The sequence below is a fragment of the Ambystoma mexicanum genome, chromosome 3q (assembly GCF_040938575.1).
Source record: "Ambystoma mexicanum isolate Mex_15411 chromosome 3q, UKY_AmexF1_1, whole genome shotgun sequence".
NCBI lineage: Eukaryota > Metazoa > Chordata > Amphibia > Caudata > Ambystomatidae > Ambystoma > Ambystoma mexicanum.
This window is the reverse complement of record NC_090926.1, coordinates 1,200,150,607-1,200,176,846: the sequence shown is the minus strand read 5'-3', so window position 1 is coordinate 1,200,176,846 and position 26,240 is coordinate 1,200,150,607. Positions and strand designations below refer to the sequence as shown.

The 26,240-nt window shown below is 46.7% G+C and overlaps 1 protein-coding gene across 3 annotated transcripts in view; it reads right to left on the bottom strand.

The window, feature by feature from the left end:
- Positions 1 to 770: 770 nt before the first annotated feature.
- The window catches only part of P2RY11 (purinergic receptor P2Y11), a 139,904-nt gene continuing 114,434 nt past the window's right edge, over positions 771 to 26,240 (bottom strand). For all 3 annotated transcript variants that reach the window (XM_069604052.1, XM_069604053.1, XM_069604054.1), the window contains exon 2: positions 771 to 5,215. In XM_069604052.1, coding sequence (XP_069460153.1) covers positions 4,247 to 5,215 — 969 coding nt within the window. In that variant the 3' untranslated portion in view covers positions 771 to 4,246. The remainder of the gene's footprint in view (positions 5,216 to 26,240) is intronic.

The window sequence follows — 26,240 nt, the reverse complement described above, 5'->3', positions numbered from 1 at the left end:
GCCTGGCCTTCTGCATATTTTACTGTCTTTAATGTGCCCATTAGGCCACATCTGCTACATCCCATCATCAATTCTGCGCCAACATACTAACATGTTTGCATTATGGTTTTTCGCGAACTGACAGTTGTTTGTGTTTAAGAAAGCGGGTACGTAAAGCACAAGCCCAAATTCTAGATGAAGCTGAACAAATATATCTGAAAACCTGTGGGTAAAACAAGTACGACTTATTGTAATGGATGCAGTAGGAACACACTAGTTAGCGGTAATCCCTTAATTCACTGAGCTATCCTTACTAATAGTTCTGAAGATGCCACATGAAGTGCAGTTGTGGAACATGTTTAGTTCCCTAATGCGAATGGACACAGCACACGCTCCCTCGGAATAGGTTGTGCTGGGGGCTCCTACTGTACAGAAGTCATACCTTTAACAAGGGGAATGGGATTAATGGGATTAAACACACCTGGAGTGCCAAAAGCAAAGTGATTTATTCCTCCCTCCCCTCCCCTCACAGATTGAAGACAGTCCACACCTTTGAACCACAAGCAATATTCTTCATAATTGATACCTCGATTGTCCTGAGAAGGAGCAAAGTTCAAACTTTGGGAGTCTTACTCCTCTGGAGAAATGTTTCTAAGGCAATATGAAGTTTCGGGGAAAATCTCTGCCACAAACCTAGACATATTTACTGCTGGAATGTTTTTTGTTTTGTTTTTTTGTTTTTAAAAAGTAAGAGGGTAATATAGTAAAATAAAATGATATTTAGCAAACAATACAAATCAGTAACATTTTTATGAGATTATTATTACAGACAAACATTTTGGCTTAAACAATTGTAGCCATTACACGGTTTACTATAAAAAAAAAACAACAAAAAAACACTGGAATTGGTAAATAAGCTATTAATAATTTTCTGGATTCAATGTTGCTTCATGTTAAAATAATAGCCTCACTTTTTGTCACAAAGTGAATAGTTTACTTAAAAAGACTGCAAATTCCAGATTTTTCCAAACATGTTCATCTGCATTTGAGCATGACCGTCAACTCCCTTTCACGCGTCTCCAACAGTAAGAGGAAGCCCCTCAAGCTCCCTCCCCAAAGTATTCCTAACAGGACAGACATTTCCAAAGTTAATGCCACGTCAGCTGGGCGAAGATTAAACTGAGGCTAACTCTGGACTATTCGCAATCTCCATCTTTTGACGCAGCCCTGTGGTACTGGCATATCGAAATCTGATAGACACTTTGAGCCAAGCTCAGCGCTGCAAAGTGTCTCCCACGCTGTGCAGCACAGATACTGCCAGTGGCTGGGCTCCTGCACTCGTCACATGACAGACGCGAGCTGTACGTAGCTTCCGGGTAAGCAGCCTGTGAGGACCTATCACGCGAGATTTTGCCCAGCCGAGATCTTGCAAAATTTTGCGCGTGAAGCGCTCATCGGGCTGGAAACCCGGAAGAGTTGGAGCGAGGCACCAGGAGGACAGTCGGGCCTCAGCGCTCCTCCTGAATGAGGAAATCGGCCATCCAACTGAAGTCTGCTCCTCCAGCAGATCCCTGTAGCTGTAGAGGCTAATTCCATGGATGAAGACATGCCCCGTGGGAGCTGTAGCAGGCAGGGGAAGTAAATACCTTCTGGTGTATACTCTGTGCAGTGAAGCCAACTGCACTGGGGTAACAGGACGTGGAAGTAAATACCATCTGGTGTATACTCTGTGCAGTGAAACCAACTGCACTGTGGTAACAGGACGGGGAAGTAAATACCATCTGGTGTATATTCTGTGCAGTGAAGCCAACTGCACTGGGGTATAACAGGACTGAACTGTGAGTACTACCCCCCTGTTTTGGACAAATCCTTTCCTACCCTGTTTAGGCAAGGTGTCACAATAAACACCATCGCCTCACACAAGTGTCCTGTGTTCATTGAGGGCCACCACACAGCCATTTCATGTTTTACCTGCTCAGCTCTGACACAGAGAAAGACAAAATAAACATTTGTCACCCTACACCTGTTGCTTTGGGCATAGAATTAAGGATGAACAGCTATTAAGGCGGCAAAAGTAATAAACTATGTATACATAACTGCATGGCTTGTTACATTCCTAACATTAATTTGTGAGACTGAATTAATAGAGATTTGTTTTTTAAGCTAATCAACAAGAAAATGACATTCACTTTGCTTCTGAAGCATCTCAGAGCAATTGTCTAAACAACAACAACAACAAAAAAACACATTTGTCTGCTGTGGCGGAGGGGAGGCCACTCCTCTTATAGAAGTCTTGGGAGGATAGCTCAGCGGCAACTTGTTCGCCTTGGAAGCAAGACGACAAGGAACCACACAGGTTCGATCCCCGGGTCAGCGCTTAGAAACCTCTGGGTATTAAGCGCGTTATAAATAACCTATTATATCATAAGTGGGGTGCCCTCCCACAAGGGGTCTGAACCGTGTGTCTCTCAGGCGGTTCCGAAATCCCAAAATGCACCTCACACGCGGTTAAGGAATGGAGAACACAGTCCCCAGGTTTCTGGAGTCTCCGGATCTTTGAGATCAGAGAAGCTGCTCTACAGTTTTTGAAGATGTACATACCAGAGTCCCACATGTTGCCCCCTTGTGGGTAGACCGGTCCAGGTCAGTTTCCCACACCCTACTGGCAACAGCTCCTTTTAAAATATTTGAACTCAGACCACATGAGATATTAGCGGCTTTGATTTCAACATTTTGGGGCAAGAAAAAAGAAGAGGATTGTAGCAGAAATCTGTACATGATGCAGCAGTTAATGACTAATCGGTAGCTACTAAACGTACAGTGAGTCCTTACTGTGCTGCCTGATTGGAAATGGGTTTGTACAGAGGACGTTCCTTCCTTTAAATGATGAGCGAGTCTTGGGAGCATTGGCGCTGCTGACTGGGGACAGGGTATGACATTGCTGGCAGCTACTGAGCTCCTGCTTGAAGCCTAGAGGAGCCTGGGTATCTTGACACCTCCCTGCCAGGAGCTAGTTCTGACTCCCGAGGGGAAGCTGGTGCCAGAACCCCACTTTAACTCTTGGCATTTGGGGCTGCATCTAAAAGGAACATTAGGGTCCATCGGGAAGACATTTAAACCATCTTGGGACACATATAATAGACACAAGCTAATAGTCTAACTTTAGATTTGCAACTCGCTGTACAGGATCTCCTGGTTCCCCAGAGGTAGTGCTGGCTCCTGGGGATGTCAGATGGAGCTGGTTTCAGCTCATAATCAACAAATCATTACCTTTATCCATGTGGGATTTCAGGAATTGTGCATGAATTTTTCCATCAGAATAGTTAATTTGGCACTTTTTTAAGCAGGGTTTCTGAAGGGTTCTGACACATTTGAAAATATCTATTTTTGGTGTTTTGGGAGCACCCGATCCCTCTATGCAGAAACGATTGGATGGTGCACGGTGTGGAGGAAGAGTGAAGCTCCTTCTTCAGGTGCCAGGAGTTGGTTCTCATCAGGGGTTTTGCTAGGTCTGGAAAAGATCTGGGGCTACGCTAATGTCGGAACTCTCGGGACTGGGGGCTAGCCAGCATTTTGGTTGTAGTTCCTGAGCTTCTATCCGGGGCTACAACCAAAAGGCCCGGGGCTTTAGCCTCCTCAGACCACCCCCCCCCCTTGCAACGCCTCTGGTACTCATGCAGTGGTGCTCTTTTTCACACCAGAGTTTTTACAAATGCATTCATGTTTGGTGGAACAATTGTTAGCGCTGCTGCTGCAGTGTTTGGTGTTGGCTCCATATGCAGTTGCTGTTTATTCCTGGTGGCAGTGGTGTCTTATGGAGCTGTACTTTTTGTTGTTTCTGTGGGCATCAGTTTGCCTCTTTGTGGTGGTGGCATATATTTCATTTTGACAGTGAGCACAAGCAGTGGAGTAACTTTGCTGAAAATGTTGGGGGAGACATGACATCTGAAGAAAAGGTGCCCCAGCCAAATAAATTGGGACAAAATGGTGTGCCATGAAAGTTGGAGGGGGGACAAATACCCCTGTCCCTCCCCTAAAATTACGCCCATGAGCACAAGCAATAGCAGGAAGTTGAAGTGTGTGGCGGATGATGGCTCAAAAGCATGGCGCCCATGTGTCTGAGGGTACATATCTACCCTTGCCACGTAACATGTTGGCTTTCAAATGTATTTGCCACCTTTTTCAGAAGCATAAAGTTTTAATAGCCAGAAATCCGATTGTGTAAGGCTGTTCGTGGACCTGATGACATCTACTCAGACATCCAGCCTTATATAGGCCCGCTCTCATCCCGGCTGGTCTTGTCTTTTTTCCGGGAGCATCTCATGCTGTCGGCTACGGAGGCGTACAGCAAGGGGTGTATGCACATGTTGAGAGTCACCAGTGCCTTGGTCACCTGATAGGCTGAATGCACCCTAACTGAGTCGGTGCAGTCTAACCGGACGGCAACGCCTCGGTAGCGGTTGTAGAGGTTGAGGTTTCTCAGGACGTGGTACGGCACGAAGGAGATGCCGTAGAGGGCAATTACAGCGAAGACCATGAGTCCCACTTTTTTCTTCTCCAGCGTGCTGAGGCTCTTGCTCTTGAACACCGTGCAGGCAATTGAGACGTATGACAGTATGGTGAGCAGAAATGGGATTCCACAACCGAAAACAGCCAGGAAGAGACTGTAGGGCATGTATGACGGCAAGTCACCACTCACCGCAGTGCCTATGCACTCCATGTGTTTAGGGTTTCGCTGATCCAAAGCAGAGAATTTCAGCACCGGTGCAGCAATTCCCGCCACGACAATCCAGGTAACCAAACTAATGATCTTGGCATGCTTCGGCTCAATCCTGCCATGGGCATACATAGGATGCACAATAGCTACATAGCGGTTGAGACTGATGCAGGTAATGAAGAAAATGCTGCCGTAGAGGTTGCAGTTGAAAAAGAAGCGCTCGAGCTTGCAGACCGCAGAGCCGAAGATCCAGTGCTTGCCGATTGCGTAGTAGGCCACCAGAAGTGGGAGGGAGAGCGTGTAGAGCAGGTCGCTCACGGCCAAGTTAAAGGAATAGATGATGCCAGTGTGCCAGGTCTTCTCACGGGCGAAGAACAAGTAGATGGCTAACGCATTGCCGCAGAAGGCCACAAGGAACTCCAAGCCGAAGATAGGTGGAAGATACTGGATTTGGAAGTCGACGAAATATTCGCTGCAGTTCTTGTCCATTTCTGGATCTAGGAAGTAATCGTGGAAGACCTGCAAGCAGAAACAAAAAGGAATGGTCTTTAGTGACATGGTATTGGATATTTTCATTTTCCCACCCCCAACACCCCAATTTCACTTTCTCTGAAGCAAAACGTCACCAGTCCCAGACAAATATCAGGGTCACCCAAGTTCATACTCCATAGGGTGCCAGACATTGTAGCTTATCCCACCTTTACAGGACCTCTTTTACAATTTGCCTCTCTTTCGCATGGGACCTCAAAACTACACATTCACACACATAAAGCATGGGATCGCCTACTACATTAAATATCATAGAAGAGGGTAGAAGCATTGTCCCCCAATATTCTTACCGGCACTTAGTTACTGCTTCCATAAGCAATATGGCACTCTCGCCGAGCCAGTTCTGGCTGCGGCACTTACTCAGAGGTAATACCAGTGGGATAGCACCTGAGCTCCAAGGAGTGTATGGTGGAACTCTACGCTACAGCCGGGACAATTTATCACAACCTTCCTTCCTAGAACTATTTTACGGTACGTTATGTTGTTCTCCGGGGTGTTCGTGATATATGTTGCTGAGGCGTCCAGCAAGGATTTGGCAAAGATGGGCAGCTAGAAGTTCTTTTTAAACATACCCCCTATGGAATTTCTCCATACTGTGCGTCCTGATGTTATTCGGGTCAGCTCGCCTGTACATCTTTGCGAAATTATATCACGCCCAAGAGTGACTCTGAAATTACACATGAACATGTAGTGGAGTAACTTTGCTGAAAATGTTGCGGGGGGACATGACATCTAAACGAAAGGGGCACCTGCCAAATGAGTGGTACAAAATGGTGTGCCACAAAAGTTGGGGGGAGACAATCACCCTTGTCCCCCCCTAAAATTACACCCATGTGAACTTAAAGTCTCTGGACGCTGCAAGGAATCTTCTATAAGCGTTATTTCAGCCACCAAGGAAAACATTTGTAACTATTGTCCAGATTAATTACATTAATTTATTTTAGTTATTAAAATCACAGGGAAAGCAATACATTTTTGGCACAAAAACGCTTTCAAAATGTGCCATTGATAACAGAGCGGAGAGGACATTGGTCCTTTACAATGGGGTGAGAGAATGTGACTTGAAGTCCAGATGTTGCAGGGGGAAGTTGAATCATAAACCAGGGAGGAGGACAGGCTGGATAGGACATCTCCAGCCCAAAAGCACATGTAGAATGACTGACACACACTCTCTCCCTCTCTCACTCTCTCTCTCTCTCCTATCTCTCTCTCTCTTCTCTATCTCTCTCTCTCTCTCTCACTCTCGCTCTCGCCCTCTCTTTCCTTTCTCTCTCTTCTCTCTCTCTCTCACACTCTCATCTCTCTCCTCTCTCTCTGTCTCTCCTCTCTCTCTCTGTCTCCTTTCTCTCTCTTCTCTCTCTCTCCACACATATATAAATTGGAAGAAGCACCCGCATGTTTATCAGAAATTGCTCATACATGATCAGTGGAGACTGCACACGTGCATTCAAAGTAGAGTGAAAAATCCCAGAGAACATTATTTTTAAAAATTAAAACCTCTGCAAGTCATATTTAAGCTGGCCATTGACTATATTTAAATGACCTGCACATAGCCAACACATTCACAGCCCTGCACTTATATGGGAGAGCTAAGTGTAAGGAATATGTTTTAAATGTTGTTTGATCAAGTAACTTTTCTTGGGTACCATACTTGTCTTGATACTGGAGAAAACCAAGTGTTCATGTAGAATTAGTCCCATTGAAAAATGCATACACTGGCCGAAAAGCGTCAATCTTCTCATTAAAGTAAATTGCGTTGTCTAGATAGAAGCAACCATAGAAGGAATGTATTTTAAATACTATGCCTAGTGTATGCTCGAGCATAATATATATATATATATATATATATATATATATATATATATATATATATATATATATTTAAGACTGGAAATGAATGATTCGTGACCAGCAGTGGTGAGACCCATGTAGGCGGGGACATTGTTAATTATTTATGAATACATTTCACAGCATTAATCTCCTTTGTGCAAAGCCAGAGACCACCTTTGGTTGAAGTGGCTCTTCTCTTTTCAATGAATTGCAAATTGTGAGAAAAACACTATGTTTATTTATTTATTGTTCACTTGTTAGGCGCTTGTACAGGAAGCAAATACTGTTTCAAAGCGCCCACAGGGCAACAGGGAAGGGACAGAGGATGATAGACAATGTAATTACAACAATCTTAACTAATTAATTACAACAAAATAAGAAGAGACAATGGGGAGGGGAAGATGAACCTACTATGCCTGTGAGTGTTCAGAAGGGGAGAGGGGTATGGGATAGGTGCTGTGGTGCTCATGGAGGGCAGCTGGTGCTGTGGTGCTCATGGAGAGCAGCAGGTGAAGTGCTATGAAGAAGGTAAGTGCAGCCTCCAGTGGTGAAGGGTGAGCCGAGGCACGTGCAGAGAATTGCCCGGAATTGTAGGGTGGGACTGTATACCAGCGGAAATGAGATTTGGCCCGTAGCTCAAGCTGAACCTATAAATTAATACTAAAACAAGTAATTCTACAGAAGCTGCATCACTTGGGGGGTTTGGGGTGGGCAATAATTCTGTTTTTTTAGGCTGTAGAGAAAGCACCCTGAAAGAGTCTGGTGCAGTAGAACTGCCACCAACACCAGGGACCCTCGGAAGAGTACTTGACTCTTTCCACTCTCTCTGTGGTCAAGCGGACAACACATCTAGGACCAAGAATCCCCCCTTCTCTGCTCCATCCTCTGTAGTACCCTAAAAGTGAGCGTGCCTAAAGCAGGCTCTATGTCACGGAATTCAACCAACGTCGTTTGTCCCCAAACGCCTTTGCAACGCATTTGATTTATCCTAAATTGTCATCTTTTGATTGAGGCCTTCCTTCTGCTTTGTGGCCACGTTGGGCCATCGAGATATGGAAGAGAAGATGCAGAGCAGAGATTCCGGTTCTTTCTCAGTGCAGAGAACACAAGGACTCGTGACACTGCCACAATCAGCGCTCTACGAAGGAAGCAGACCCATGAGATAAAGGGAGAATCTCTGTAACGTGCAATGGTGTCTGTTCCCATAAGAAGGACAGCAGCATGTTGGTGGGGAGGGGCAGGGGTTCTGGCCTCCCCAGTGGCTGCTTGTTGTTCTGTTGGCAACAGAACAATCTTATTTATTGAATTTTGTTTAGTAGGCACACAGCACATGGTCCAGACCAAGCACATAACACAAAATGATACAAACACGTGTATGAGTACACAAAATGATATGGTGAAATGGTCAGGGGCTGTAATGAGACCTAATGGGTAACACTGCAGTAAAGATGTGGAGGCAAAGGGGGCAAAGTGGGTGCAGTTTTAATTAACTGGTGGATATGCAGCCGAGCTTCCACTGAAGTTCATTAACATGACAATGATCTTTGTACATTCTCTGCAGACTGCCTTGACCCTCATGTACTCAATTCTTCTGCTAGGGGGTATCTGTACTCCTGCTCTCTATATGGCAGAGTAGAGGCACAGAGCACCCCAGCCAAGATTCTCTATTTGGTAACGTTGGACGAACAATCGAGGCTTAAGCTCTCAGGAGGTGATGCAGGCTGGTTCTTACGTACGGTGTAGTCCCCAAGCACCCACAAAGGACTGTCCACACACTATCTTAGTGAAAACACAGTTCTTTATATAAATATGCTCAAGTTATGTACACAATCACAATAACACACTTTGTGCTCAAGATAATCTAAAATGGTAAATATATACAGTTTCTATGTGGTACCACAATTACTCTTTGATTCCATATAAATACATCAACTGTACTCAGTTCAAATGTCCTACAAATCAGTTAGTAAAGAGAACCAACAATAGACATAGGAGGAAAGCAGTTGGTTAAACAGTAGGCAAAATACTGGCTCCTACCAATAGACACAGCTCTGTGTGAGGATTCCCCCACCTGGGCAACCTGTAAATAAAGATATAATACAAGCCCAGTCCATATATTGTTCAATATGAGTCTTATTTCCTCCTAAATAGTTCTACCACCACAATGTACCTGAAATAGCAGAGTTCGACGTCCGGTCATCGACGGATCCTTCTTGAGTGACTCCCTATAAGGCAGGAGCCACAGATCGTCGGGATCCCATGAGGAAATTGTGAACAAAGGCATCAAGGCAGCAGCTTTGGTCCTGGCGGTGCTCGTCGACGATCGTTCGTGAAAGTTCTGCGTAGACGAGGCATGCGGTGCACCTCGACAACGATAGTTTGTTGCCGCAAAGAGTCTATGAAGAACTTTGGCACAGCAAGGGTGTCGAGTCGTCGACGTCTCTGCGGTCTTCGGGTGGTGGGAAAGCCACCGGCGGATGCTCCTCGTCGCGTTGGCTGCCTCGATTTTCTCCGGCGGGACAAAGCAGTCGGCGGTGCTGGCGAGAGCATCCTTGAAGTCAAAGTGTCTTAATCAATGTAGCGTTGCGGCTCTGGTCGTTGACGGTGCGGTGTCAAGCTGTCCCCGCTTCTGGGCAACACAGCTTCGATGTGCCTCCAGCGGTTACAGTGATCCTCCGAACCCTGGTCAACGACGGTGGACGGCTGTCCGGGTGCTTCTCTTCAGAGTCTTCGGCGGTCCCTGTGTCCGGTCAACAGTCTTTCGAAAGGCTGGCTTCCAGGGTGCTTCAGCGAAAGTTAGCGTCGCACGATGGTCCCTCGTAGCCCGGGAAGAGCTCTCCTAGCCAGGTCCTCTCTTGGATCAGTTTCTTGTAGGCACAGTAGCTTTCAGATTGCGTCGAAGAGAACAGCGGTTCACCTTCGTCTTCCGGCTCGGCTTCAAGAGTAAGCATCAAGTATCGACTTCAGCTTCTGAACGATTTGCATCAGTGAGAGGTACCCAGATACACTGTTTGGTCTTTCATTCACTTTGCAGGGTAACACTTGTGCAACCAATCACTCAGAAGGGCATTCATGCAGGTAGGCAGCCAATCAGGCTCACAGTGCATTCAGGCCATTCTTCTCCATCCAGACACTCACAACATAGAATGTGGATTCGGACAAGCACCCAGCCATTCAGCACTCCACACTGCATTCATACTAGTTTCGGGCAGGGCTGTCTCAGTCATTGTGTCAAAGACCAGATACTAGACACCCATAACATGAAATGCGTATTCGTCACACACTCCATTCACCCAGGTACCACCCCACGGGTGTACCCACAACATACTGTCACTGGGAAGGCTCCAGCCAGTCTGGCCTGGACTTCCCCACAATACCGTACATGCATCTTCCACCCAACAGCCAGTCAGGGGGAAGGGACAGAGTCAGGGCTTCCCAGGACTTTGGGAAACAAGGTAACAGGCAATGGAAAGCAAGAGACCACAGAGGCCATCTTGTCTCCTATCAGGAATCAACTGATTCCAATGGCAGGGCCTGGGTATCCCAAAATGGAGGGTACTCAGAGCACCTATCAAATTCAGCATGGAGCTGCCACCAGCCCATAACCTGCTCTGTGGGCCACATACAGGTGCCCAAAAACATACTCTAGGGGTACAGGGTTGTACCCCCACCCATGGGTGCCAAAAGGGTATCCCAAGGGTCGGTACACCAAACCAAAAAGAGGAAGAGCTGCACTGCCAGGAGTCCCACATGGACTCCTGGGCAGAAAGTAATACAGAACATACATGAAAAAGGACTACAGAACAAGGACAGAGAGGCCCTGTCCCTCCAATGCATTTCCAGCATCACAGTTGTCTCGATAGAATCAAACATAGAAGGATTGTATTTTAAATACTATGCCTAGTGTATTCTCGAGTATAATATATATATATATTTTTATTTGAGACTGGAAATTAATGCTAGCGTGACTATCAGTGGTGAGACCCATGTAGGCAGGGAAATGTATTATTAATTATTCATGAATACATTTCACAGCATTAATCTCCTTTGTGCAAAGCCGGAGACCACCTTTGGTTGAAGTTGCTCGTCTCTTTTCAATAAATTGCAAATTTTGAGAAAAACACGGTTGGCCTGATTCATGGAGCATTTTCCAATGGGATTGCGCCATTATAAAAACGCTTCTGTGAATCAGGCCATGTATGTTTATTTATTTATTGTTCACTTGTTAGGTGCTTATACAGGAAGCAAATACTGTTTCAAAGTGCCCACAGGGCAATAGGGAAGGGACAGGGGGATGATAGACATTGTAATTACAACAATGTTAAATAATTGACTACAACAAAATAAGAGGAGACAATAGGGAGGGGAAGACGAACCTACTATGCCCTGTGAGTGTTCAGAAGGGGAGAGGGGTATGGGTTCGGTGCTATGGTGCTCATGGAGAGCAGCAGGTGAAGTGCTATGAAGAAGGTAAGCGCACCCTCCAGCGGGGAAGGGCGAGCCGAGGCAAGTGCAGAGAATTGCCCGGAATTGTAGGGTTGGACTGTATACCAGAGGAAATGAGATTTGGCCCGTAGCTCAAGCTGAACCTATAAATGAATACTAAAAACAAGTAATTCTAGGCCGTGGAGAAAGCACCCTGAAAGAGTCTGGTGCAGTAGAAATGCCACCAACACCAGGGACCCTCGGAAGAGTACTTGACTCTTTCCACTCTCTCTGTGGTCAAGCGGACAACACATTTAGGACCAAGAATCCCTCCTTCTCTGCTCCTTCATCCGTAGTACCCTAAAAGTGAGCGTGCCTAAAGCAGGCTCTATGTCACGGAATTCAGCCAATGTCTTTTGTCCCCAAATGCCTTTGTGAAGCATTTGATTTATCCTAAATTGTCCTCTTTTGATTGACGCCTTCCTTCTGCTTTGTGGCCACGTTGGGCCATCGCGATATGGAGGTAAGAGAAGATGCGGAGCCGAGATTCTAGTTCTTTCTCAGGGCAGGGAACACGAGGCCCGTGACGTTGCCACAAACAGCGCTCTACGAAGGAAGCAGACCCATGAGATAAGGGAGAATCTCTGTAACTTGCAATGTTGTCTATTCCCATAAGAAGGACAGCAGCATGTGGGTGGCGAGGGGCAGGGATTTCTGGCCTCCCCAGTGGCTGCTTGCTGTTCTTTTGGCATCAGAACTTTCTTATTTATTTAATTTTTAGAGTAGTCACACAGCACATGGTCCAGACCAAGCACATAACACAAAATGATACAGACACATGTATTAGTCCAGAAAAGGATATAGTAAAATGGCCAAGGTTACTTTTGGAGGGCAGGAAATACTGCCCTTCGAAACTCGATTGAGAGCGAAGAGGAAGAACTAGTGAACAGCCCGGCCAAGGTGCTAAAAAAAAATCAAAGAACTAGACTGGATTCAGACTCTGCAAAAGCCTCAGAAAACAAATTAACATCTCACCTGCCCCCTCATGTAAGGAAATTGAATGAATTACAGGGCTTCATCAAACAATTCCCAAGTAGGCAAGCTAGAAACTTCCTCCTAAGAGCTAGACTTAACTTACTACCCACCAACGAAATTAAAGCAATTAGAGGTCTCTCAAGTACCAACTACTGCAGACTCTGTCAAAAACCAAACGAAAAAAAGACCATTCGTCACCTTCATCTAAATTGCACAGAAACAGTAAAAACCAGGTCGGCATACATGAAACATTTTTCGTCTGACCTCTCGATCGAGGGTGAAAACTGTTGGTGGTCCAGGATGATAAGTGGGGATGAACCGACCTGGCTAACGGCAACGTTTAAAATCCTTCAACATCTAATGGCAGCACTTGAAAATCTACCTGAACCCTGGAAAACCCCTTGACCTCTGAGACAAACCTCTGTCTTCTTCCTGAGGAAACAACAAGACGTTTCTTTCTTTTAGCTTCATTTACACTTACTTTCGCAATCGATTTGTCAACTGCTTCAAAGAGCAACATCTTAATGAGCCAACCCATGGCTGAAGACACTAGGGACAGTTTGACAAACAAATCTGGAAAAAATCTTTTGAAATAGATCTTTTAACTGCTGCAGAAGATCATGTTGTAAGAATCAACCATTGATTAATACAAATAATAAAAAATAAATAAATAAAAATGGTCAGGGGCTGTAATGAGACCTAATGGGTGACACTGCAGTAAAGGGGCGGGGGCAAAGTGGGTGTAGTGTTAATCAACTGGTGGCTATGCAGCCGAGCTTTCACTGAAGTTCATTAACATGACAGTGATCTTTGTACATTCTCTGCAGACTGCCTTGACCCTCATGTACTCAATTCTTCTGCTACACAATCCTACACCTGGTGTCAAATACTGAATCCTTACATTTTGAGAAGTTACAGGTGACCTTTACCCTCCCCCAATTTCTGTACTAGTACCAGCTGGAGTAAACACATGTAATGGAAAATATTACAGAATGGTCTTTTGTTTCTGTATTGTTCACAATTTGTGAACCCAGGAATAATTGAATTCATTCTACTGTGCAAATCCCTCTCTGCAGCACCTCTCCCCCCCTCCCCTCCGACACACACACACTTGGCTGACATGTACTCAGCTGCTTTCACATCTCGACTCAGCCCCTGCCCCACACACGCTAAATGCCTCCCAGGTCCCTAAACTCTCATTCAAGTCCCACTTTTCTAAGAACGCCCAAACAGCTGGGTGCAGGTCTCACGGCCTCGCATCTTGCCCAACTGGAAGCTGTCCAAAAGATTATATGTAAAAGCACTTCCCTTTCATCCCGTTGCTAGTAACATTTCCCTAGAGTCCTCTTTAGTAAAACCATCAGAGCTCTATTATCTCTCCAACAACCCTGCTGTAAAAACTATGCCTGGCTGTGTCCTCGCCGGTTAAGTCTTATTTCTATTTCTAGCCTCGATCTAATTCCTCTCTCCTAGTGTCGCACCGTCCTCTTTCTTCCATGTTATGTTCATGGGGAAGGCCTCTGTACCCTCCCTCCGCCCTCGAGGGCCCCTCCTCTCACCCATTTGTTTAACCTTCTTCTGCCGTTTCGCACTTCATCCCCTACCCCAGGTCCTGCACTCTCTCTGCCATCACCTCAGTCCTCACCCACGCTTCAATCCAGTGGTTAAAACAACGCTGTCCCCCATAAACCCCGTTTGCCACCTCAGTCTTGCCCGTGTGTCCCCATGCACAGGGCTTTAAGTGGAGTAAGAAATCGAGTGGGGGCACTCATTTGGGGGCGTGGCTTAAAAAGTACGCAAATCGTAGGGTATGCACACAAATATATAGAAATGTTATATATTTGTGTGCGTACCTTACTAAGGTTTGTGTACTATGCAAGCCATCTTTTATAAACATAGAAATATGTAACATATTTCTACGTTTAGAAAAGATGGCTTGCAAAGTACACAAACCATAGTAAGGTACGCACACAAATATATAACATTTATATATATTTGTGTGCACACCTTACGGTTTGACTAGTTTTCAGGCCATCTTTTTTAAACATTTCGGGTTTATAAAAGATGGCTTTGAAAGTACACAATTCAAGCCATCTTTTATAAAGCTTTGTCTGCGGACAAAAGTGTCCGTCGGCAAAGCTTTATAAAAGATGGCTTGAAATGTGTACTTTCAAAGCCATCTTTTATAAACCTCGAAATATGTCGAGGAATCCCCAGGTTCGCCGAGGGTTAAAGACGCCTCGGCGACCTGGGGAAACAAAGGGACAGTAAGTCAGTAACTGCCTCTGGTGACCTCTCGCGCGAGGGTTCACCAGACGCAGTTACTATGACTGACGGAAGTGGCAGCCAGTCACAGCGTCGCTGTGGCTGGCTGCCATTTCTGTCAGCTTGCCTGACTTCATTGCAGGCGCATCTCCCGTTGCGGCTGCGACGGGATAATGCATCCCGCGATTCCCGCCAATGTTGTTGTAGGACGGGGGCCCCGGCTCAGTCCCACTTTTTGGAGACTGCCGGGGCCCGGCCCCGGCAGGCCCCGGCCCACTTTAAGCACTGCCCATGCCATGTCACACTTTATGTGGGAGAACACCACCCACGTAGCAGCCCCACAATGCTGCCCTCGGAAATGTTTTTCTCAGCAGGCATATTTGGGAAAATATTTTTTTTTAATGTGTTTTCACATGTGACCCATACATGCCAACATTGCGACGCACCTGGGAGGGAGATATCCCCAAGGAAATCGGGAGACCTGCATTTTCCCATAGGAATGCATTTATAGGCTACAGTTATTTTAGGCGGGAGACCGTGAAAAATAGCAACATTTTTCACTGAAAAATCAGGAGTCTCCCGCCTAAATCGGGAGGGTTGCCATGTATGGTGACCGTCCGATTTGCGCCCTGAGGCCGATAGGCGTATGGCGAGATACAAGAAGTAAATAAAAATACGATGCAGAGCAGATGAAATGTGTCTACATCACACTGCATCCTCAAGGAATGCCACCGGTTTACCCTACCAGCCCACCTTGTTGTTATTCAGCATCCCTTACAAAGCCATGAGTCCTATGCCCCATCCTACTAAAATCTCGGGTGGCCAACGCAAATGCAGGAACCAAGCCACTTCCACATTTGAATGGAAGAACTGCAAACATTAGAACACCTGTGTTCTCATGATGTTCTCCTGACCTATGGGACATCACACCTACTGACCTCAGACTCGGCCTCCAAAAGAGGATCTCCTTATGGTGCCCACAAGCACCTCCTCAGAACAAATCAGTTCTGAAAAGGTGGGCACAGTCCCTGCCACACAAACCCCTTTGGCACAGTCCAACTGAAGTAGCGGCCGGGCCTGCCATCCTGGTGGGGAATCAAGGCTCTGCAACTAATCCCCTAAACCTATTTCACACCACAACAAGTCAAACCTGATCCAAGATCAATACCAAGGAATAAATCCATGGAGATGGATCCATGGAGATCTATCCACAGATCTTCACAAGGCATTATTCAAAGAGATATGTTTTTAGATGTTTTCTGAAGGTTGTCAGAGATTCTATCTTCCTTAGGGGGTGTGGTAAACCATCCCATGCGCGGGCACTAGCCACTGAAAACCTTCTATCCCCCCAGTGGACAAATCTAGAGGTGGGAACTAACAATTGATTTAGAGCCATAGATCTCAAGGATCGGCTGGGGGTATAGATTTGAATTGTTGACACTAAGTAAGAAGGTGCAAGGTTGTGTATGCACTTAAAAATCAAGCACAGAAATTTAAATTGGAATCGTCGGTGTACCGGAAACCAATGTAATTTCCGCATGGATTCTGAAACCAATTTTTTTCCAGGGTAGTGCGAACACTACACGTACGGCAGCATTCTGTGCTACTACAAGACGTTGCAACAGGTATTTAAGGCATCCAACCAGGAGGCCATTACAATAGTCCAGCCTGGCATTAACCAATGAGCACACCACCTTTGCTCGAAATGAGGGGGAGGAGTGGTTTCTGTAGTTTCAACTGAAATTAAACTGATTTAAGCATTTGGTTCACCTGCCGATTGTTACTCATGTCTGTCTGCCAAATGCACCCCAGATTCTGAACAAAATCTGTCTACACTTGGTGGTTACCAAATATCGGTGGGCAGGGGACCATCTGGGCGGTGAGTCCAAGATTCTTTTTAGATCCAGAGATAATTATCTCGGTTTTATTGGGGTTTAGCTGGAGCTTGTTGCTCATCATCCACCCTCGGGCTGCCTCTGCACATTTCAGAATATTGTCCACTGCCTCCATTGGCTGTTTAAGGCTCAAATAGATCTGTGTATCATCTGCCTGGGAATGATAGTGCAGATTAAACTGTGCCAGAATTAGTAGGAGGGGGCGAATATAAAGATTAAAAAGAACCGGAGATAGTGAGAAACCCTGAGCCACTCCGCAGATTGTGGTCAGCATTTCAGATAAAAATTAGCCCATCTTAACCTGCTGTATACGATCTCTCAAAAAGGAGTCGATCCATCTCAATGCCTCCTGAGAGACATGTGTTAGCTCACTCAGTCTAGCAGTCAGGATTTTTGAGTCAGCAGTGTCAAAAGCTGCCGACAAGTCCAACATAATGAGCATGCTGACATTACCGCGGTCTACATTTTCCAGTATGTCAGCCCATACTTTAATCAGCACTGTCTCTGTCTCTGTTCCATGTCCATGCCAAAACCCGGACTGGAATGTGTCAAGAATTCGGTTTGCTTCCATATGTTTTTGTATTTGCTGAGTCCCAACCTTTTCAAGACTTTTCGTTGGCCACACCAACCCAGCCATTGGGCGATAGCCAATTCATGGGGATCCAAGCTGGGCTTCTTTAGAAGTGGCATCAGGTAAGACTTTATTAAGTCCTGTGGCACCCATCCCTGTGCCAACAAGGCATTAACAAAGCTTTGCATAGGTCCACTCAGGGCTTCAGCATGTTTCTGCACCAGGTACGCTGAATTGGGTCGTAACTATGATTTGTTGGTTATAGCGCTTCAATAAATAGTTTGATAGTCTCTTTATCTACTGGAGAGAATAAACTCCGCAGAGCAGCCTGTATACATCCTCAGGAGGGGGATGGTCTGGCAGCTGATTACAGTCAGGCCCAACAGATCACACAAGGGAAGCTGATACTGAGACATATATTTACTTTTTAATTAAAGTGTTCAACAGAAGATATATGTAGTCCAATAGGTACTATGAAATAATAAATAAGGGTTACACAGCATAGTGTAAAAGACCCTGTGTGATACCCTTACCACCCATTAAGCCAGTAACAGGATAACCACCTGGTGACAGAATACCCTACACATATACAGAAGTAGGAGGAAAAGGGATTCCTAGACAAGAGGTAAGTACATACACATTTGGTCATAGAATCAGAATGCTAAACCTTGGGTTGAGGTAGGTGTCTATCTACTTCCAATTAATTGTAGTACAGATATTGCTAACAGGAGAACTAAGCACTGTGACGAATCAGAAATGAGACCCCGACACAAGGCTGAAGTTTTCTCAAAGTTTGATATATTTATTCAAATAAAACAGGGTTTAGATGAACAACTATCTGCCCCAATCCTAACGAGAATGTCCCTACCTAGCAAACTAAAACTTAAGAAACACGACCTCGAGTCTAAATGTTTCTGACTCTCACACTTAACTTACACAATCAAAATACAAAAAGGTAATATATTTGTGAGGAATTAGACCATCCGCACGGGGAGTGTGCACTCGCCTGGGCTGTTTTGATATTTTTTTTTTTTAAAAATTGAATGTTGGTAGACAAATCTCCGGGAAATGTGTGGGGCTAATCCGCACACATTTCCCAATGCTCACTGCACATCAAACACATAGTCAAGTGTACTCTGGGGGACACAGTGAAGAGGGAAAATCTGAGTGGACCCTCAGTCCCGGACGATCCCCCAACCGGAAGTAGCACCAGCAACAACATGGCCGCCGATCTTATGAACTTATGCCGATCCCCACTGCTCCAGCCATGGACAACTACCGTGAAAGGTACCTTGCCGGCAGACCATATGCTCCTGCTACAATGCAAACTCTGCCTAGAGTGGATGAAAAAACACAGGACAGAGTTGGGGACAACCATATGGATTGACTTGACTAAAACCATTGAACCAAAGCCGGCATGATGCAGGTCGTTAGAGACATCCCGACGACATAGCTCTGTTAGACACGAAGCACATGCGCAATCCGTGCAATTAGCACACACACACCAATTTACATGAAGAACACGTACAGTTCGATGAGATAGAGGATGGTGACACATACACGGTCAGCAGATTTATTATTATTTTGTCATTAGGCTCGCTATAGCACCACAGAAACGGAAGATGCAAGAAGAGCTTGTGTAAATGCTTGCAGATGCTTATATGCAATTGACCCTATGGAGGGACAGGAGCACTCAAGGGACCTGACCAACCGTAAAGTTCTCACTAACCTATGGACACTATGACAACTCTATAATGGAAGCCAGAGCAGCTCTCAGGAGAATACAGTAGGCTGCAATGATTTCAGAGAGATCCCAACCCTGCAAGGTGGTGTGCTAGCAGAATAAGCCCTGGTGTGAGCAGCAGACTGCCAAGGACACCATGTTGCAAAGCGACATTCCACCTCCTGAGTCAAGGTGACTTTGGCTGCAGCAGGGAATGTTCCATACAAAATACACATTCATTCCATGTAATTGAGCTTCCAAGACTGGTCTCCAACCATGTGACCCGGCCGAAATGAGAACGAGCCAGGGCTCAGAGGCTGAGAACGAGCCGCTGCCCCATGGCCAGACAGCAGCCCGCAACATATTGATACCTCCAGACACCTTGTACGATGGGAATGGAGCGCTCCCATGGCATTAGTCGTCCACACACTATTGTAATACGCAGACACATAGTTGCAATTTGCTGGGACATAGTAGACATGTACTGAGAACAGGTGTCTCGCGGGCTGGGAACAGAGTTTGTCCCGGACTTGTGGGCCTGCAGTGTGACCAATCAGGGCATTGGGTTTTGGGGGTAGGTGGCAAGGGTTGCCAACCAATCACTGGGCTTCCTTACTGTAACTTTTCAAAAGTAGAAACTTTCGGGGATGATCCAAGTACACCACCTAACACAGTATCGTCCAATTACAATTCTTTCGTATAGGGTCCTATACTGGAACTACCACTCAGGGGCCAATCCTGGGCCTCGATAGGTTTAGGAGGGTGTTTTCTGAGTGACGAAAGTTATTGCATCACAGGTGCATAAAACTGGCATGCGAGCCAGACTGCAGCGAGATGTTGTTCATGCATATGACCCCTGTGTGTTTTGTATAATAAACAACAGTTACCCTTTGCTCCTTGTGTGGACCTTAACTTCTTGGGACCAGGAAGGAGTTAGAGCCTTCCGTGAGCTGGGAGTCTGCGGATCCTTTTCACGGCTCTGCCGGCCCCAGAAATTACCCTAACACCCTACCGGTGCAGTACTCCTGTCATGTTAAGCTGGAATGTGAAAGCCAGAGGTACATCAAAGCATCTCAAGAAGGGGGAAGGCAACCCCTTTCTCCGCCTTCCTACATGGATCCACCTTGCCTATTGTTAGGTTCTGTGTGGTGGCAGTGCATACTGATGAGAGTTAATTGAAGGAGGCCTGCGAAGAGGCCTGTTCACAGAACTAACAAAGGGCAAGAAAACCCCAATACCTTTTTGATATGCAATGTGTCCGCTTGAAACTAGCTCCCAACCCTCTGTATGAAGGGCAGTGAATGTCATGTCTGGGCAAACTGTTTACAGTAGGCAAGCCCCTTTCAGAGGGAAGAAGTATGTGATGTAAGGGAGACAGTCTATTCTCGCCACAAACTTCAAGGGAGACCTGTACTTTGATCAAGAGTCACAGAGAGCTGAATTAACCAGAGAGACACTTTGATTCACAACAGACAGAAAGATGGGTGGGACTTAGTAGTACATGTTGTCACCCCTTACCTTTCCTGTTGCAAAGCACTGTGGTTATGGCCTTCAAGTATAACAGAAGATTGTTGGTGGGGACCCAGGATTGGTTCATTAAGGTAGGGTTAGCCTGCACCAATCACTGGGGCCGATTTGGCTTTAAAAGAGGGTTGAGCCCCTCTTTTGGCAGATCATCCGATGACTTCGAAAGGAGTAAGAAGAAGGACTCATCTGGATCCTAGCTGAAGGTACAGTCTGCCCTACAGCTTCTGCTAGTGAAGGAAGGCCAGGATTTCAAAGACGGAAGCAAGATCCTTCCCCTAAACAACTGTTGAGAGTGATTGGTTAAAGACATTTCTGTAGTATGCCAGTGGTGTGCCCTGTGCGAGGATTGAGTTGTAAATGTCTGGCGGCAGGGATCCATAGTGGGGTCTGTTTTATTGCTATATCTTGCAAACTTGACAAATGTCTCTACTGATATTTGGGCGAAGCTTTGGCGTTTGTTGTGTGGTTCCTGGGTCGGCGAGATAGTTTGTGTGTTTTGGTTGATTGGTCTGCTTTGTTTGATCCGATGTATGTCACTGATTTTACTTTTTGTCGGTGTCTGTGAGGTCGTTGCATAGTTTTTGTAAACTCACTGGTGTGTTGCATCCAGGTGGATTCCTAATTTCATTTATGATGTTAAACAGTTCTTTTTGGGTGTTGGCGGCTTTGGCTATTCTGATGTCGTAGTATTTCTTTTTGGCTTTGCATATTTCCTTATTGTATGATCGGATTTGTCGTTAGTATTGCAGTTTCCTTTCCTGGTGGTAATGTTTCCTCTCTTGTAGCTCAAGCTTCTTGTTGTTTTCATTTCACTGAAGAGGGGCGTAAACCGTCTTGCTATTGCTTTCTATCGGGATGGGTTGAAAGGTTTTTCCGGCAGGATGTTGTCGATTGTTTCGGTGATCCATTTCTGAATTAGGTCTGTTATTTCGTCTAGGTTGGTTCCATCCAGGCTAGCGTTTGATGGTTTTGTGAGTTCCAGTTTTTCTGTTAAGTTACTACTTTTGATGGTCTTCCAGTTTCTTTTCAAGATTGATTGGACAGACAATTCTAACTTAGGTTTTAGTAAACATTTTAGTTTCTACTTAATATTGTGTTGTGTAGAATTGTGTAGTTGTGGTTTATTGGCACTGTGTTTCATGTAAATGCCAAATAAAAGCAAGTCTGTCTATCCCAAATGAAGACAACACTTCTTACCCGTGTCATTAATCATATTGCCAACGGGACTAGTGTGCAAGTTTCTGGCACAAAGACACGGCAACTTGGATTTGAGTCCCAGCACTGTTCAACCTGTTGATTCAATGAATGTAGCGCACACTTCATCATTTTTAATCCTCACACGACCAGATTAACACATAAGTGTCAAAGCTCGCAAAATGTTTCATACTGTTTTTTTTGTTATTTCAGAGATGGGCATATTTACATAGGTTTTTTGGTTTGTACCAATCCCTCACCCCCACCTCCACTTATTGTTTTAGGACTTGTACCCCTGATGCCAACCCAGGCAGGAGTGGGCCAATTATATGGGCATTGTCAGTGTCCTGCAGCCGATCTTTAGCCCTAAAAAGCACGAGATTGCACACACCTGAACTTTACTTCTTCAACGGGGTGAGCGAGTGCTTTGCTCTCTACAGGAGCGCAGGGGCCAAAATGAAAGACTGTCAGAGCTCCCTGGGTGCAGTCAGAGGGCTCCCCTCTCACTCACAAGTGCGTGCAGTGCCAGTGTTTTTGATCTGCACCCGGGGGCCCTGTCAAGCGCTGCTCGTACAGATCACGCAACAGGAGGCCGGTGCTTCCCAGTCGTGCACCACATGTGACAACACACACCGTGATTAGTCAAATCACATGACAGCCTCAGGCGGCGTCATGCACTTAATCGGAGGAGTGATTTTTAGCAGCTCAACTCCGAAGAAAAGTCTATTAAAAAAAAAGATTTTCTAACAGGCAATACACATAAAAAATGTAACGCCCCACTGAATACACATTAAAATGTGCCCCCCGCCCACCAGCCTTGCAACCTGCCACTGTAAACCTGGGGATTGACGGGCTTATTGTAAATACGTCCCAGCCAAGTGCGCTATGGACTAATATATAATTATTACTGATCACATCGATAGTCGCATGCTGCTCACCTTTGTACATATCCATGCATCGAATAAATTACAATCGCACAAAAAGGAATGGCCTAGCATTGCTTCAAGTGAGAAATATATGCACGTGTAACAAATACATCCCCATCCAGAGGGCTCCAGCACCCCAACACTCACCCCTAACACCCCAACATCTGCTTCCTCCAATACACCTTCCCCACCCGCCTCCCCCTCCGACCCCACCACTCACCCCTAACACCCCAACATCTGCTTCCCCCAATACACCTTCCCCACCCGCCTCCCCCTCCGACCCCAACACTCACCCCTAACACCCCAACATCTGCTTCCCCCAATACACCTTCCCCACCCGCCTCCCCCTCCAACCCCACCACTCACCCCTAACACCCCAACATCTGCTTCCCCCAATACACCTTCCCCACCCGCCTCCCCCTCCGACCCCACCACTCACCCCTAAAACCCCAACATCTGCTTCCCCCTATACACCATCCCCACCTGCTTCTCCCTCCGACCCCACCACTCACCCCTAACACCCCAACATCTGCTTCCCCCAATACACCTTCCCCACCCGCCTCCTCCTCCACAATACACCATTATCAACACACACACACCCCACGTGCCGTCCATCCCCAACACCCTCATACTCTCCCCCTCCCTTGTGCCTATGTACAGAGTGCTACGTGGAGTCACTTCCGTGGCCTCTTGCACTTGCAAGCCCGCTCAAGCAATGTTGGAGTCAGATGGCGCAAGGAGCAGCACCTTGGGGTGCTGGGCAAAGATACCTCTGTGGGGGTGATGGAGGTGGACTGGTACGATTCAGGCCCCCGATGTGTTGGAGCGTCAGGAGCATGCTGGCCTGTATTGCCTCACCAAAAGTCAAAATGTCCTCCGTCATCTCCCTCACCCTCTGTCCCTTGACAGTAAGGGTGGCAGATGTAACTGCAGACTGTCGTCGGTCAAGGGCCTTTCCAATCCACTGTGAGGCACCCCGGACAGAGTCTCGGATAGCCTGCATGTGTTGCACTTGTATGCATGCCAGTTTTTCCATGTGCACCTGTCGCTGCTCCATGGTGTCCAGCCTCCTCCTCTATATTGCATCCTGTGAATGCTGCACTATGGGTTGTGGGCTATGGGGAGGGCTGGGGCTGAAGCAGGGTGAGCCAAAAGCCCTGCCACCTACACTTCCATCCATGTCACCCTCTGACTCCAGGCCACGCTGACCATGTGGCTTGTCCTGCTTGGGTAACAAGGGGGTGTCATGGGCCAGTTGGGTGGGTGCAGGTGCAGCTTCTTGTGCCAGAATCTGCCTCCCTTGTCACAAACACAGTTACCCACTGCTGGGTGGTGGTTGCAACTACCCGGGTACAGCAACTTCAGCTTTGTTGGCATTGCTCCATCAGGTGCTGTGCCGGCGCAGGCAAGTGCGGAACAGCTGTCTCCTTGTGTCTCACTCCTGTTGTTCCCATTGCTGGGCAGTGCAGGAGTGGAGACTGTTGCCGTTCCACTGGGGTCCCGGCCATGGGAGGTAAAAGGGTCTGCATCCTCCTCCTCCTGATTTGCCTGTGAACCTGTTGGCTGGACAATGACATGCTCTTAGTCATCATGAATACTTGTGCATCAGTTTGCTAGTGACTCATGCTACATGGTGGTAGGACATCATACAGATGTGGTCTGATGGATATGGTCGATTGCAGGCCAATGCCGGCTGGGGGTAGTGTCTGCTGAGGGTGTTGTAAGGAAGGCATGGTATCAACAGTAAGACAGACACAAGGGACCACAGTTCAAGGGTGTTTATTGAACTTCAACAAGAGTGTGATAAACGCCCATTTAATCCTAAATCTACAGATGGAAGCAAGTTACGACCATCAAATAATAACGCAGTCCTAGTGGTGTCTTGTCAAAATAAAAGGGCCTATACTAAAAAAAATCTATTGCCAATCCTTGCCTCTAAATACAAATAGTGTGGGGGTAGTGTTTATATAAAAGAAGTGTTCACAAAAATGATATGTCAGGATGTTCACGCCGTTGGCCTCCCTTGCCCACGTTTTCAGCATGGGACAAGGCAGTTTAGTCGATGGTACCACAATCTCTGGCTTCTTCGACACGAGGATACAGTTCAATCACTAGCATCAGGGCCTCCTGTGTCCAAGTCTCTTTACTTATCAAAGTCTCTTGATTCAGAGGGCTTGATGTACCAAAACAAACAAAAAGTTATTTTCCTCTTACAAGTACTCAATTCGGGTGATTCACGCTTCACCCTGGATTTCCCTGAGCTGGGCTCAGATGCCTTTAATACAGCGATCTCTACTTTGCATCCCCCTCTTCCGGGCTCAGATACCCTTTTACAATGTTCATCGAATATCTTTCTCGGGTGACTCAAGGTCCACCCCGGATCCCCCTCAGCCGGGCTCAGATCCTTCTTCTTACACAATTATTCTCCCTCTGCCGGGTTCGGACCAATTTCAGTTAGTATCGAATATTGAAGACTTTCGAATGTGCACAGGGTTTAGTTTGACCTGTTGGAGGACCACTTCAATTTCACAATTCCTGTGCCACCTCTGAGTTGGATACCTAACATAGACCCTCGAATAAGCACCCACGTTGTGCCGGAACGGCTGCTTCCTTGTGTGCTTTGCCTTGCTCAGAGTGTGCTTTCATGCTCCACCTTTTATCCCTGTGGGGAAGTGTGATGGAAGTCAAATGTGTGTAATGATCAGTAATAGCCTGGCTCTGCCTGACCATTATGTTGGGACATGTCAGGTATACGACTCAGATGTTAGTCCGTTTTCACTCAAAGTGAGCTGTCCGTGACAAAGTGTTTGTGTCGGGAAAGGAGGGGGGGGGGTTCGAGTTCCTAAGTATCCAATCTGGTAGGATCAGGAAAAGGTGTTACAGGGAAGGTGATACCGCGTCTCGCCGTCCGGTGTCCCACTTTCTCTCCACGAAGACCCCTCATCCAGATGATCCTTCCGTACTGCTCCACCTCCAGGAAATGGATCCAAAAGCAATGGCCATGTCCTGACCATCTGGATGACTGGCTTCCGGGGACTAGCGGGTGAGACACCTTCAGGTTTCTCGCAGTGTACACCCATTGGCATGTGCTCTTTGCCTGTTGGCCTGGCAATGTGGCCTGTACATGTGGTTGTGCTGGGGGTTCTCTTTGACACTTGGCCTTTCCCAGCGCACCTGGTTGCTGCTCATAGTTTCATGTGCTCACATGCACATTCATACTACTGTGGATGGGTAGGTGCACAGTTGCCCACCTACCCTTGCATATGCATTGGGTGGTGTTGCCTTTGGGTGCATTGGCATGTGGTGGCACTTTCCCCTGTCCATTGGGCCCATCTACGCTGAGGGACACATGCTTGGGATGATCATTGGCCAGTGCACTGTTGGCATGGGGGCATTCATGCTCACCAGCTTCACCTTCGCTGCTGGCTCCGACCTCAGTACTCCCAAGTCCCTTGATCCCCTCCATGTGGAGAGGATGGAGCTGGCCTTCTCCTCCCAAAGGGTCAGGACAGGGGGGTCCACAGTGCCTCCTGACGATGGCTGGACAGGAGGCTGCGGATCCTGGCTTTGAGGTCATTCCAGCGTTTCTTACAGACCTCACTGG